This window comes from Neopelma chrysocephalum, unplaced genomic scaffold (genome assembly GCF_003984885.1).
Source record: "Neopelma chrysocephalum unplaced genomic scaffold, ASM398488v2 Primary Assembly neopelma1_63, whole genome shotgun sequence".
NCBI classification, from domain to species: Eukaryota; Metazoa; Chordata; class Aves; order Passeriformes; family Pipridae; genus Neopelma; species Neopelma chrysocephalum.
This window is the reverse complement of record NW_020897720.1, coordinates 14,835,207-14,850,698: the sequence shown is the minus strand read 5'-3', so window position 1 is coordinate 14,850,698 and position 15,492 is coordinate 14,835,207. Positions and strand designations below refer to the sequence as shown.

Sequence of the window (15,492 nt, the reverse complement as noted above, 5' to 3'; positions counted from 1 at the left end):
GAGAAAGCTTTATGAGACCTTTGCAGAGAGGCAGGAAGTTTGTGGTGAAACACAGGAAGTCACTTGTCTTTTAATCTGCAGAGAGCGTGGAGGAGCTGCTGCAGGAGATGCTGAGGTCAGGAAAGCTCTGCTTTGCAGAGCATAGGCAGACACCTTGTGGCTCCCCAGAGCAAGGGCATGGAGGTCCAGGGGGGATTTGTTGAGTCAATGATCTTCACTCCTATGTCAGATGGAGAAAAGGTGTTTTCAGGACTCGTTGTACAACTATATGTGCAAATCTGTTTGTTGTAAACCTGTTTAGTGTGGTTCTGGGAGCTGGTACTCCTCAGCCAGTTTCTACTGGTCCTTCAACTTCCCTAAGGAAATATTATTTGGAAAGGTCCATCTCCTGAAAGATCAAGAGATCCTGAATCATAGAACAGTTTGGTTAGAAGGGACCTTTAAATGTCATATAGTACAACCCCTCTGCTGTGAGCAGGGACACCTTCAACTGTCCGAGCCCTGTCCAACCTGGTCTTGAATGTCTCTAGGACAACTTGGTTTGTTGTATCTGTTAGCTTCAGTATTGTCATTTCTAGCTAACAGAGGCTTTCAGGAGCCTCAGGAGCTGGGCTCAGGAAACAGAACTGGTGGTTCAGGGAGAAGTCTGGGCTTGCTTAGACACAGGAACGGTAGGATCTGGGTAGCCTGAAGAAGATGAGACATGCTAACAGCCTTGCAACACAAAATTTGCTGCAGGGAGGCAAATAAAACGCGGTGTGGAGACTTTGTTCCTTCTCAAGAAAAAGAAGGCCTTAGGAATAGGCTACAAATGCTCTTAAGTATTTAATCTATAATCTATTTTACTCTTAAGCAAAACAGATTGCTGTAGATATGATTTTGCCACTCCTATTTTATAGCTGTTATATTTGATTTGACACCTGAAGGTGTGGCTGAAGTCCCAAAAGCCTTAGAGGCATTTACTGTGAGGACTGCAGCCTGAGGAATCAGATACAGTTCTCTTTGGTTCCCAGCTCACTTGTTAGTGTGCTTGATGATGGTTTTCTGCCTCAAGACCATGGATCTTGGAAGCCAAATAGCCCTTGAGTAAAATGGATGTGACAATTTTATAACAGCTTTCAGGAGTGTGCAGTGGTGACACTAACACAAATTACATCAGGTTTCATCAGCTGCTGGGCTTCTATGCACAGGGAAGTTTAAGTCCTCGTGTTGAATCAGAAGGAAACTGCGTGGTGAAAAATGTTTGTCATGGAATGGAAATTCTTTATTTCCGTCCGCTTCATTCTCGCCTTCGAGAAAACCAAAAGCTTTTTATCTCCAAAGGAAATGTGTGCCCTGCACGGCTGTAATCATACCCCAGCTAGTGCTAATTCCTGCTACAAGCAGGGAATTTTATTGGTGTATCTGGCCCACGTTCACCAAGAGTTAAACAGCTGCACATCAGAGCCTGGAGCAGGCAGAAGTGCCTGCTGTGCAGACCTGCCATGGTAGTCACTCAAAAGGCTGAACAAAAAGACAGCGTCTCTTCCCCCCCTTGGCACTCCTGTCCTGTTTACCCCACTGGCACTGAGATTCCCAGAGGGATGCAAGACGTGCTCTCACCACTGGTGCAGCTCTTTGAAAGTCTTTTTTTGCAAAGCCCCTCATGTACCATGGAGTTGGAGATTAGTTTTCCTACAATCAGCTTCAGGGAAAGACAGAATCGTCAAGAACACAAATTTACTCTTCTCCCCACGTATTTAGTATCACAGGCACCTGCTTTTTTTTTTTTTTTTTTGAGTAGCCACTGGGTGTATGATGGTGAGACATGTCGAACCAATGCCGAGCTGCCTCTGCTGATGAAGCTGTGAGTGTTTCAGCATCTCTGATGGTCTTTAGTACCGTTGCCGTGCAGGTCACCGCTCAGCGGCGATTTCGTCGGCCCAAGGCGAAAATAACAGCCAAAAGGGCGTAAGTTTACCCCCCTCGCCTCCCTCCCTCCCTGTCCGCTCCCATCGCCGCTCATGGGTCCGGGGGAACAGGGATGCTCTGAGGAGCGCCGCTCACCACCGGCAGCATCGCCCCTTTTAAGCGGGATCTGGAGGGCTCGGCAGGGATGGGGAGAGGAGGAGGGCTGCTAAAAACACCGCCCTCCGCCGGGGGAGCGTGCGGGGCCCGGCGGGCCGGGCCGGCGGGGTGCGCAGTGCGCGCCGCAGTGCGCGGAGCGGGGCGGAGGGGCCGCGCCGCAGGGATGCTCGCCCCGCTCCTGGGCTCCGCGGGCTCCGGCTGCCTGCTGCTGGGTGAGTGCTCCCCCGAACCGCCTCGGCACCGGGGCTTTGTCCCCTCCCCGCTCCGCGTTTCCCGGCTCCTTTTCCCCGCAGCGGGCGGGGACCCGCTCCCCGCCCCGGCGCGGCGATACCGGCCCGAACCCTTCGGAACGGCCTCTGGGCCCGCCATCCGCCTCCCCATCGCCCTCCCTGCTCCGGGATAAAGGGTATTCCAAGCGCTTTGAAGGGAAGAGGCAGGCGGGAGCGGCGCTGTGCCGTGGGGAGGGGATGGGATGGGATGATGCTCTGCGGGATGCGTTCGGTGCAGAGCCGGCAAAGGAGCCGCTATGGCAGCGGGGCGGGCGGCTCGGCGGCCGCATTACATAATTTCTCTCAAACCCTCTTGCCGGTTTGTTCTGTCGGTCCATCTCCGGTGAATTTGTCGGGGCACTTTGCCTGTAGCGGGTGTGTGAAATAGGGCAGCGCTCTCGGAGGGGGGTGTGTGCGGTGGAGCTGTCGGGCAGAGTGTGATGCTGGATCCCATTGTTTTGTGGGCAGGCGGTGACGATTCCAAGTTGTCCGCATTAGGAAATTCTTGCAAGTCCGAAATAATAGGAGGATCTCTGTAAGGTATTTAAAGGTTCAGCTTGAACTGATCTGCTGTGCCAGTGTGAAATCGGGTCCTTTGAATCTGTGCAAAGTGTCTTCCCTAAGGAAAGGTAACGTTCAATGTCTGTGCTATTTCCCTCTTTATCTATAAAAGAGCTTCCCTCTAGACAGGCAGACTTTCAAAAGGGGAAATGATTTTAAAAGACAGCATCTTAACATAATTAGGTAAATAATCTGAGGGGGAGCGTTGATAACGCAAAACATCGTAATTATTTATGTTCATGTCTATTTGCTATTTTTTGGTTATGAAAAAGGATGTTTCATACTGGGGGAGAAAGGAGGAAAAAAAAAAGGAACCTAATATCACTGGCCTGAATTTTGCCTCTGAAAATATCCTGGTGGCTCCCATTAAAGGCAGTGGCCTTACAGCTGCTTATATCAGCAGCTTGAATCAGCTGCTTCACAACTGTAGCAAAACTCATGCAGTGAAATATGGCCCAGAGGGAATTACACGGGTGAAGCAGAAAGGACCATGTGGCTGGGAGGCTGTGGGCAAGTGTTTGTTACAATATTTTGGGCCCCAAGGCCGCAGGGGCTGCTCTGAAGCACACTGCTGGCTGCACCAGGCTTGTTTGTGACAGCAGGAGGAGAACAGGACCCACTGGGAACAGGTCTCCTGTGTGAGCTCCTGCCCTCAGGCCTCCACATCCACCCTGGGGTATTGATTCCTGTGCTTCACATCTCAGTGTGTCTCTGCTGTGTCCAAGCTCCTCTCCACTGTGCATCTTGCTCTCCCAAAGTGTGTGTCTGTCCCAGTATGGCTCTGACTCAGGGCCAAGGTTTTTGATGCGATGTTTAGGGTTTTTTAATGCCATGCTCACTTTATTTTAGTGTGGACATGATTTTAGCCTAATGTTTTTGCCAAGAGGATAGATACCCTTAGAAGACAGACATGCTGTTATTGCCTTTTGCAGTGGCACCCTCAGCAGCAGCCAAAATGTTTGTCCACACAGGTCATCTCTGGGAGATGGATCCCAGTGGGTCTGCCTGACCTGGCAGCATGGCACTTGCTCAGCCCTGGAGCAGTGGTTGTTGCTCTCATGCCTGGTTTTGGTTTTCTGGTGCCCCCCTCCCATCAGACAATGCTCTGTGCTGCAAAGGGGTTACTGTGGCTGTGCTGATTTTCTGAACAAGGAGCTCTTTGGCCAGTGCAGCATTCTTCTTTAATTTGATAAAATTTCTGGCACCATTAGAAAGGTTTTAACAAGTTGAGAACAGGTCTATAATGTTCCCCTCAATGAAATAATGGTAGAAGTCACTGAAAGACAAAGGTAATTATTTCCTAATGTGGAGTCTTGGATGGTCTGTTGGATTCAGAGGGTGATGTAGTAAACAAAATACAAACAACAACAAATTACTCCAGGGATTTGCAGGTTGCTGGTTTGGTTGAAGCAGTACAAGGTTCCACTTTACCCTTTGTATCTCTGGGCTTTCCTACTTTTACTCCTCTGCTCTTCTCTTCCACGTGCCTGCAGCCCTGACCTGCCCACCCTGTCAGTCCTGCCTTGCAGTGAGGAAGAGGAGGCTTTGCTCTCTTGCCTCCTGGCAGCAGCTGGGGCCCAGTGGGCACTTGCACCCATGTGTGGGGGCACAAGAAAGGAATTCTGCCATCAGTGTCTCTTCCCACCAGCACCAGTGAACCTCCAAATATTTCTCAGTGCACGTTTGCAAAGGGAGTGGGAGGGTCAGCTGGGGTCACAACAGACTTGTGCAGTCCCACTCCTGATCCTGGCTCTCACACCGTGGCACAGGAGTCCTTGGTGATGCCAGTTCAGGTCTCTGGATAAGACATTTCCTGCTGTGCCCTGTGTATGAAGCAGAGCAGATGCCCAAGGCTGCTCAGCCCAGCCCGTGGAGCGCCGGCTGCTGCACGAGAGGCAAAGCCCAGGGTATTGGATGAGGTATATTTAGCTGCTTTTATTCTCCATCCCTCTATTACTGCTCCACTTGAACAGTTGCTAGATACCATCAAAAGGAAAGAGTAGATGTATTTGGATTTCCCTGCTCCCTCCCAGGGACAGCACATAGCAATTTTTCTCTGCTGCTCTGGACTAATCTAGACACTTATGTGATTCTTGTTTCCATGCTACTATGGATATTACAAATATATTTAAGTAATAAAAAGAGGAGAGAAGCTTTGAAGACAGATGGTAAACTGAATTAACTGCATACCCACGGAAATAGGAAAGCAGACTTGGGAGCGAGCCAGGAACAAAGAAATACAACATTACATCACCAAGGGTATGAGTGGCGGTGTTTTGATGTCACCGAACGCTGCAGAGCACCAGAGGGTTTAAACCTTTCATCATGAGTACATTTCTGAGAGCTCTTTGTGAGAAATACCAGCAGCTTCCTTCCCCCCTGCACAGCAGCCAGCACGTGGATGTGTTGTAGGTAACTAGAGACAAGTCTGGGTGAGATGAAGGGATGGTGGGTAACGGGACACAGTTGGTTACCTCCTATGGGGGCACAGGCATCCAGGGCAGCTCCTTTCCCATGGCCTTTTTCTTGACTTTGCCAGATTATTTCTTCATACAGACCCAAACAAAATAACTCAATCACCCTCTTTCTGATCAGAAATGAACAGGAAAGAAAAACATCTATTGATACTTCTTTTTATTTTATTTTTAAGTGCTCTGGGCACGTTCTTTGGGGATGGGTCAATACAAGTAATGAGGTTTTTTTCCACCGTTGCTATTTCTGTCTCTTGTGCTACCATGTGAAGCCAAAGCCCTGCAGGTCCTTGGCACTGGGGACCCATCTGTCCCCGCTGCCGTTCCCGCAGGGCTGCAGGTGCCAGGAGCAGGGACAGCTCAGGGAAGAGCCACCGCAGTGGCTCCTGCGGCCTGGCCTTGTCCCCTCTGGAGAAGGTACCCGTGTCCAAACTGCTTCATCCTCTCTCCTCTTCTCCCTTCTGAACAGGAGGGCTTATAGATCTCATGAACCCAGACACCCTCTGACCCTGTGACACCAGCCAAATGCAGTGGAGAGAGGTGTGACAGGGAGCATGTGGCTATAAAATACAGATAAATACGCTCAAAGTGTATCTGTGAAATCCATGAATTCCCAGTGGGAGCCCTCACGCTCCATTCCACACTGTCCTGCAGTTTGCTGTGAGCCATGCCTGGCTCTCCAGGGGCTTTTCTTCCCAGATGTGCTGATTCAGATTATTTGCAAACCCTTTTTGGAAGTTCCAAGGAACGGAGCATTGATGCCATTCAGTGAGACACAGGTGAATGTTTTACTGGGCTGGGATTGATTGCTATTGTGTGCCACCAGGACTTATTGACAACAAGCCATTCACTGTGTCAAATCCTCCTTGCACTGTAAACATTGTCACAGAGCCTCCAGGGTGACCTGAGGGTGGTGGGGAGGGAGGGGACCAGAGGCTTTGCCTTGTTCTGCTTCTTTCTCATGCTCTGTGCATAGGTAAAATTATAAATAATTTACTGTTCTGCTGGAGGCTGTGCTATGGAAAGCGTGGTGGCTGGTGGTGAGATGAGTAGGGATTTTCAGTCAGGAAGGAGTTTCAAAGCATCAGGGGCAGTTCAGCCCCTGGTGAGCTGGTCCCCAGGTCCCTGCTGCAGCTGTGCTTCCCCACCCTGCACTCACTGCCTGGGCTTTTACAAGCAGTCATGTAGCTGTAGTGTGTAGCAGATGCTTTGGAAAAGTACAGCTAAAAATGCAGCCCTGCTTGATGTGGGCTGAGTCCATGGCAAGGCTTTGGAAAGACCCCACAGTGATTCCCCCACAAACCCCCACTCAGCTCTCACTGTCCCTCAAACTCCTCTGTCAGACACACAAGGGGCTTTCCTGTCTTCTGTGCTGTGTGGGATATTCTGCTCTCAGAAACATGGGAAGAAGATAAATCCAACCACCTTGTCCAAGTCATTTTTTCTGCACCACAGGAAGAAAGTGTCACTTGTAAAAAAAAAAAAAATAGTGTATCATCCAGTGGAAATCACCATTTCACTAGGAAAACCCCAGCTCAGGGAGGAAAAGCCTTTATCTTTAGCCCTGTGTGCCATGGTGTTGCAGAGTGCAGCTCACATTTCCATTTGCTCACTGAGTGGCTGTGGTGGTGTAGATACAATCTCAGAAACACCACCCGTGAGCTGCAGTGAGGAGTCCCCACGTCAGCACTGCACAGGAACTGCAAAATCAGTGCAGGGGGAATTGGCCTCCTTGAGGCTCCAGAGGTACCTGGGGTTTTTCAGGTGGCTTTTCTTGCTGGGGTCAGGTGTGTCACTTGGCCCAGGAGCAGCAATTCAGGTGCTGGGTTATTTGGAAAAACACCAACCCCAGCAAAGGGTCTTTAGTCTGCTGTTGTCTGTAGCAGAGGACCTGTGAAAGCCCATCTTCCAGCGGCCAAATTCCAAGAGAACCTTCACTGCTCTCGCTGCTGAGGGTTTTGGTGATGGCAGGAAGGTGGGGAGCACCAGCCCCACACCTGGGATGTTTCACCCCCTCACCTGAGGTTGTGCTTGGGCCACAGATGAAGGACAGAAACTTCAAAGCTACCAGCCTGATCACAGCCACTGCAATGTGACTTTGTTGTGCCAGAGGAGGTTTAGGGTGGATACTGGGAAAAAATTCTTCATGGAAGGGGTGGTCAGGCATTGGAACAGGTTGTGCAGGGAAGTACTGGAGTTGCCATCCCTGGAAGTATTCAAAAAACAGGTAGATGGGGCACTTGGGGACATGGTTTAATGATGGTCTTGGCAGTGCTGGATTAACAGTTGGAACTGATGATCTTCAAGGGCTTTTCCAACCATAATGATTCTTTGATTCTGTGATTTCTGACATGCATCCTTGGGTCCAGGAGTTACAAGTGCTGCAGTGGCAGGGCCCTGGTGTGTGGTGTCACCTCGGCTGGCCCTTCCACAGAGGTGTGACTCTCCCTGCTCTAAATATACTTTCACTTGGGAAAGTTGCTCTAGAAACTTTATCTTCAAAGTCTTCCAAGTTACCGCTCAGATTTGCTTATGACTAATCCAGATCCTGCTTATTTGTGTGCCAGCACCGTGCCTCAGCCAACCTATTTGTTTTTCCCCCGTGTTTTCACCCCAGATCTTGGGCACAGCCTCCTCTCTGGGACGGTTTCCCACGTGGCAGATCTCTGCCCCCGTCCTGTCTGCTCCTGGGGTTGTGCCCTCTCTTCAGGCTGGCAGCTTTGGCCTTTGGAAAGGGTAGGTTTTCCTATTGTGGAGAGCACAGGCAGTGCCTGGGTGGGTGCAGAGGGCACCCTGGCTTGCTTTGGGCTGCTGTTTGACCTGCCATGGGATGCGAAGCTGCACAGCCTCCCTTTCCTGGGCAACCACTGTGCTTGTCCAAGGCCAAGAACCAAAGGGGCTGAGAAGACCTTTCCTTCATTCACTAGATATTAAGAAATTGAGGCTGAGTTGCCCCCATGCCCAAGGCAGAGCAGCCCCGGGCTGTGCCCACCCCTGTGGGCTGTGATGGTGCCCAGGGGGGGACGGGGACCCTGGAACAGCCTCCTCAGGGCAGGACCCACACACGGCTCCTCATGGCAGGGTCAGAGCCACCCTCCCCTCTGCCTGCAGAGCAACAGGCAGCTGCTTTCCCAGGGCTGCCAAATCCCTAAAACCAGCTTCGTGAGCCACACAGACACTGCTGTGACCACCGGGTGTCCCAGTCACTGCGAGATGGCCCCCCGGCAGGGAAAGCACAGAGGGGTTTGCTGAGCTGGGACAAGTATGAGCTGGTCGGCACAGGAACGAGCACTGAGGTTGCTAAACTGATTTAATTTACTATTTTTTTTTATCCTCTTTGAGAAAGTATCTAGAAAAAGAGCCAATCATTCTGCTGTTGACTGAAGTGAGTTGGAAGCGATCTAAGCCAAGCTTACACTGAAATTAAATAACATGTGAATGATGTAGATTTAAATGTCTTTTCTGCAGAGAACGGTATTCAGATATAAAAAGTGGAGAGAACTTTATTTAGAGTTTGCTTCAAGATCCTTTGCAATGATGGAGAAAAAAAAAGACAAATATATTAGAATCCTTTTGAAACGTTAAATATACTTTATTTAGTATTTCTAATACAGCTCAGTTTTAGGTAAAACAATTCTCCGTAACTCCAGGTGATCTCATTCAGAATTGTCTTTTCTTCTGCAAAATGTCCAAATAACTTCTTGGAGCCAAGAGCAGCTTGTGAGCAGCCTGTGAGCAGCAGCTTGTGAAAGGTCACCCAAGGTGTGCCAGAGCCCTCATGTCCCTGAAGGAACCTTCCTTCACTTTTTCTCCCTTGCACACTCTGCTCGTGCTTCCACAGGCCAGGGACACCTTCCACCAGCCCAGGTTGCTCCAAGCCCCGTCCAACCTGGCCTTGGACACTTCCAGGGATACAGGGGCAGCCACAGCTTCTCTGGGCAACCTGTGCCAGGGCCTCCCCACCCTCACAGGGAACCAGCCGAGCTTTTGAGGTGCCGGGGGAGCCGCCCCCAGTGACCTCCTTCCTCTGCCCCCTGGGAATATCCGAGTCCTGGTTTTATTCTGCCTGAAAAGGGTTTTTTGTGCCTCCTCCTCTAGCCCTGCGTCCCCCGAAGCTGAGAGGCTGCTGAGGGTGGTGTGATGCTCTGACCTGCCAACAACAATTCAGGGCTGTGTTTCCTTTCGGAAAAGGCATTTGCATATCCTCTATTCACTTATTTGGTTAAATACATTTGAAAAGGCAAAAGCTCTGGGTCATTGAGACTGAAGAATGGCCTGTCTGGGGGCCTCCCCCACCTTAACCCTTTGGAACCTTGCTCCAGTGTCTTGGAGAGACGCGGCTTAAAACATCCAGAGAAGGGGATTTAAAGGGTTTTTTTGCAGCAGGGATGGGGAAAGAGGCTGGAGATGGGGGAAGCCCTGACAGAAGGCAGCAAAAAGGTGCCATATACCTCTGGACTGAAAATCTGCTTATGTGCAGCCATAGATAGACTTGGAGAGAGTTTGCAAAATTTAGCAGGGACAGAAATGTCTTCTTGGAGACTTGAAAATACCTGTGGAAACAGGAGAGCAGAAGCAAGTTACAGCAGTGTCAGGCACAGAAAGGTACAGGGTGCCCCAGGGTGTGGAATCAGAAAGGGCAACTGCCTAGAAACAAAAATACAAATAACCTAATTGCTGCTTTAGTTAACAAAATAAATAAAAAACCCTGAAGCGACAACAAAGATCCTGAAACATAAACCGAGTGTTTAAAAACACTCAAACAATGTAACCGCCTGTTATTGCTGTCAGGAGAAGAAAGGTTTCAGCGAAGTATTTAACTTGGAATATTTAAGGACATCTCAAATCACAGCCCAACCGCAGATTTCTCAAAAGCCCTCCATGGGATGATGCCAAACCCCCCCTTTTCCCTCATTTCCCAGCACAGTGCCAGGCCCTGGCTGCCAGGGGAACTGGAGCTGGGTGTGGGATGCAGTTGGGGTCTCTGGCTGGTGGGTGCAGCCCTGCTGGTGTGTCAGGGTGCAGAAGGGGCCCCTTTGGTCCCAGGACATGTCCCCTGCACCTCTCTGCACCCACCACGCTCAGCTGCAGCACGGAGACTGTGCCTCTGGGTGCCTGTAAAGTGTTTTGAGGATGACAGCTGGGAAGAGATGAATAAGCAGTAAATTCATCGTCGTGGGTTTATTTTTGTTCCTTTGCCATCCATTGGCATCCCTGCAGGGTAAGGAAATTGAGGGCTAGAGGGAGACAAGGCAGAAACACTCGCCTGGTAGCCTCTTATTAATGTTCCTAATTATTGAATTAATCCTCTATTTGTGCCCTATGCTTCCTTCCTGCTGCTCTTTGGAAGTGGTCAAAACATAGGCTGTGTAATCATAAAAGCATAATATCTGACCAGAAGACTTAGAAAGGAAAAAGAGGCCACTAAAAAGAAACACAAGGCAGTAAAATTCCCCCACCTTACACAATTTACGTTATTTGAATTAGTGTCTGTTTTTATTTCTGCTTGAGGCAGGATTTTCCATGACGGGTCTTAAGGAATGTAGAGGTACTGTTGGCTTTCTGTTCTGCAACTGAAGCTCCTGCCCTGGTTTATGGGAATGTCCTGAAAGACAGAGCAGCAGCTTTTATTGAGTTATCCTCAGAATTCTGGAGGGCCATGTGTAACTCTTCCACTTTGGCTGGGAGCATTAAAAGCACTGTGATTCACTGACACACCTTTTTTTTTTTTTTTCCCCCTGGACAAGTGAGGTCTCAGCCAAATCCCATAAAAGTCCTTTGAAATCCTTCCATTGATTTTACTGGTAGTTGAGTCTCGCTGGGCTTTAGACTGAGCACAGAAGGTGAAGTCTAATTTCTTGTACTTGTATAAGCATCCCTGCAACTCAATGTTCTGAGATGAGCAGAAGCTTGGGGCAGATTTCTACAGAAGCAGAAGTCACCTAAGTCCTGGTTTGAAGCTCAAAGGGCTTTGTGGCTCCTCTTGCCTTGGCTGGGTGCTCAGCACCTCTGGGCTCAGCACTGCCAGCCCTCAGCCCCCTGTTCCACAGGGCACAGCTCCTACACCTGCAGGAGGACCTGAAAACAGGCTTGAACTGCCCTCTGCACTCCCATGCCAAAGGATCTCAGAGCAAATCCCTGTTTGTGGAGAACTGCATCCTTCCCTCAGCTGTGAATCCAAAAAAGGAAGTTGTCTTCCCACCAAGCACTGTGCTGACCCCTCTGCTCTGCAATCCCCTGGCAGAAAATGCTGGGGCAGAAAAAGCTGAAGCTTTTATTCTGTGTATTACTTAGAGTCTGCTTGCATCTTTTTTCCCTCAAGGTAGGCAGCCTACATCCAGCTTCCTTGCTTTGTTCCCTCTCATCACTCTCTCAGGGTTGTTCCAGAAAGTGAGTCCATATGCTGTGTGTATGTGCAAGGAAAGCAAAACAAAAGAAAGGGAATTACTGCTCAGGGTGTTTATGGAGGACATAAAAGGGTCAGAGGCTGTCCTGAAACACATGTTTTACTGAATTCCTCCACCTATTCTGAGGGTATTATTGCCCACTGTGAGATTAATGGAGGTAGGCAAGACCATCCCTTCACAGCAGGAGCTTGAAAGAAGAGCTCAGTAGCACAGTAACTTGCTTTTCATCCAGTATTTATTTAAAATCAGTATTCCCACATGCCCTTTGGGGCACTCCCTCAAGATGTGTTGTGTCTGTGAGATACAGGCACTGAAGGGCCCAGCCAGCCCAGGGCTGCTCACACACCTGAAATATTTCCTGACTGCAAAGTTTCTCTCGAGCTGTGGCTCATGAGGAAGAAAGGGGCAGGAATCTGAGCTGGTGAATATTGCTGAGGCCCCATTTAGCAGCACTGTGATGCTGATTTGCACCTGCAGACCATTCAGTACTCCCTGCCCTACCCTGGCAACTTGATGAATTAAGCCTGATTGCAGAACACCCCCCATGTGAGCCAAAGAAGTGATATTTGACAAGCTTGCCTGAAATCTCATTAAATATTCTCTTCATTCATGAGTGTTAACTGTTCTTTGAGAATTCTCCATTATGCACTCCAATATCACAAGCACAATTGAGGACAGGTCAGACAGAAACTTCATTAACTCTGGTAGCAGTGAGTGTTCAGAGAGCCTCTGCTCCCCACTTCTCTGCTCAGCAGTTGTGGAGATGCAGCCTATGTACAGCTTCAGGAAAAAAAGAAAGAGTTGAGGAATACAGTAATTTCAGTGTTAATAAAGGCAGATATCCAACCCCTGGAGGGAGGGATGGACTCCTCAGGTGCCTTCCTAAGGCCAGAGTGCTAAGACGGGATCAAACAGTAAATAATGAACAGTACATAACACAGTGATATGGACCGGGGGGCCCAGGGTGGCACACCCTGTGTTATCTCTGCTCAGAAGGGGACAGTTGGAAGCCACCAGACACTGTCGGCTTTCAGTTGAAAAGAATGTTCTTTTAGTCAGGAGAAGCAGCTCAGCCAGACCTCTCAAATGTAAATATTAATAATTTACCAACAAATGAATTGCTAAGTTTTGGTTTCATTATTATCAGTGTGAATTAACAAAACCTGGTTTGGGTTTAAATATTTTTGGGTTTGTTTTTTTTCTTTTAATATAGATAACAACATAAGGATGATTTGGCAATAGTTATTATCTCACTATTTTATCGATTCAGATGACTTATATTTATTCCACTCAATTATCAGAGAATGTTTTGTGTTAGAAGGGACTTTAAAGACCATCTTGTTCCACTCCCCTGCCATGGGCAGGGACACCTTCCACTAGCCCAGGTTGCTCCAAGCCCTGTCCAACCTGGCCTTGGACACTTCCAGGGATCCAGGGGCAGCCACAGCTTCTCTGGGCAACCTGTGCCAGGGCCTCCCCACCCTCACAGGGAAGAATTCCTTCCTATCATCTAATCTAAAGCCTGCCCTCTGTCAGGGAGAAGCCATTCCCCCCTGTCCTGTCACTGTCTGCCCATACTCAACCTATAAACTTTTTAATCCAGCAGAGCAGGACTGGCAACGCAGACTTTCTCAGTGTCACAAACTTTCTTTTATGACGACTTTTCCCCAAAGGGGAAAAAAACCAAAAAAGGCTGTTTTTAATTTTAAATCGAGCATTTCGCAGGAAGGCTTTGCAGTTTTTACACCCAAAAGCCTCGCTTGGAGCCTGCAAAACCTCCAGTACGACAGAGACGTGTGAAAATACTGCAGCATTCGGGAGCTGAGGGGGTGGGTTTTCCCTCTCTGGGAGGCGGGGATGTGGAGCCTCAAGGGTTACAGCGGGCACCGCCGCCGCTGCTGCGCTAATTCAGCCTAAGCCGATATTAGCCAAGCTTAACTTCTTTCAGCCGTTTGCAGATGGGAGGGGGCGGGCCGGGCTGCAGTCAGCAGTTCTGCGCGGGGAGCGGCAGGGCACGGCCCCGGCCATGAGCTGACCGGCCCCGGGCACCGGCACGGCGGAGGGTGAGTCCCGGAGAGGGGGGGCATCGCTCCGGGGAAAGGCGAGAGAGGAACCCGCCGGGATCCGGGCGGGACGCGGGGGCTGCGCCAGCCCCGGGGGGGGACATGGCATCGCCCGCAGCCCGGCCCAGGGATGCCGAGAGAGGGGAGATCGCGAATAGCGGGGCTGCGGGAGAGAGGCCGTGCAGAGAGACCCCCGGGCTGCGGGAGAGAGGCCGTGCAGAGAGACCCCCAGGACCCCCGGGGCTGCGGGAGAGAGGCCGTGCAGAGAGACCCCCAGGACCCCCGGGGCTGCGGGAGAACCACTGTGCAGAGGGACCCCCGGGGCTGCGGAAGAACCGCTGTGCAGAGAGACCCCCGGGGCCGCTGCTCGGGGGGATGCGGGAGAGCCGCGGGGCGGGGGGCACCGGCTGGTGGTGGCTTTGGCGGTTCGCTGCTGTTTGGGGTGTTGTTGCCGACAGTCCCGGAGGGGTAAAAAGCTCCTGCCCGGCTCTGCCCGGAGCTCCCCGCGCTGGGGCAGCGGCCCCGCAGGTCTCGCGTGGGCTGCGGGGCTCCGGGGTGCGGGGTCGCAGCCCGCGATTTTAAAAGCGCGGTGATGCTCTCGCGCACGGCAGAGGTTGTTTTGAGAGGCTCTGGCTGTTTGCAGGCAGTGTGTGTGTCGGTGGTGACCGGAGGCTGCTGGCGCAGGGCCCAGGCAGGCAGAGGGCACGGCGGGAGCCGGCAGGTCTGTGCAGCGGGCAGGGCTGCTGCATCACGCTCATCCCGCCCCACCTGCCATCCCACTGCTGTCCCCCAACCCGCAGGGAGAGGGGGGAGTTGCTTTCCTTCGGGTTTTTTTGGCACACGACCTGCCTCTTAATTTCCTTGTCCCTTATTGCACTACAAGGTTGCCAAATAACCCTTGAACAACTTTCAAAGGTGCCTTCAGCTGCTGGTTCGTTTTGGGATAAAACCTGGACCAGATTCAGGCAGTCATGTTCCATGTGCACAGATAAAACTCTGCTCTGTCCAGGTGTACTTAACCTTTGGGGTCTCCTCACCCCTTCCCCTCTGCACAGACAGGGTCCTTTAGGAAAGCACTACAGCTACAGGGCCGGGTTGGGTGGAGCCCTGAGCAATCTGATCTAGTTGGGGGCATCCCTGCCTGTGGTGTGGGGAAGGTGGAACTGAATGATCTTTAAGGTCCCTTCCAACCCAAACCACTCCTGTGATTCTATGAACTTGCAGGGCACTTGATTGGTAATTAACCTGGTCTAATTATGGCTAGCTTACTGTAAGTGAGAGATACAATTGTATTTATTGTAGTTAATGACACTACTGTTCTTTCTTTGTAAAATCCCGTTTCCAATGTCATTTTCTAGTCTCAGTTTCCAGTGTGACAGTTGTAACACTTGTTTATACGGTTCTGCTTTTACTGCAGTGGCAGGTCAGTCAGTATTGGAGCTCTTGGAGCTGTAAGATTGGCTTAAAGAGAATTGCTCCTTATAATAATAAAGGCAGTGCTTAGCTATGATATGGCACAAGCTGGGAGGCCTCTGTCTACCTCTTGTGCAGCGGCAGATGAGAATCTGTGGTGTGATAGTGCATGGGCAGCATCCTGCAGACAGCAACAGGCCTGATTCCCAGGATCTTCCTGGCTGGAGGCAGTGCCAGCTGC

The 15,492-nt window shown here is 50.6% G+C and overlaps 1 protein-coding gene across 4 annotated transcripts in view; it reads left to right on the top strand.

Annotated features, from left to right (window-relative positions):
• Positions 1-2,197: 2,197 nt before the first annotated feature.
• The window catches only part of ACSL6 (acyl-CoA synthetase long chain family member 6), a 53,375-nt gene continuing 40,080 nt past the window's right edge, over positions 2,198-15,492 (top strand). For 2 of the 4 annotated variants that reach the window (XM_027682880.1, XM_027682884.1), the window contains exon 1: positions 2,198-2,279. In XM_027682880.1, coding sequence (XP_027538681.1) covers positions 2,231-2,279 — 49 coding nt within the window. In that variant the 5' untranslated portion in view covers positions 2,198-2,230. Of the gene's footprint in view, positions 2,280-13,731; positions 13,839-15,492 lie in introns of those variants that run through there. The other 2 variants (XM_027682883.1, XM_027682882.1) reach the window with 2 other exon arrangements.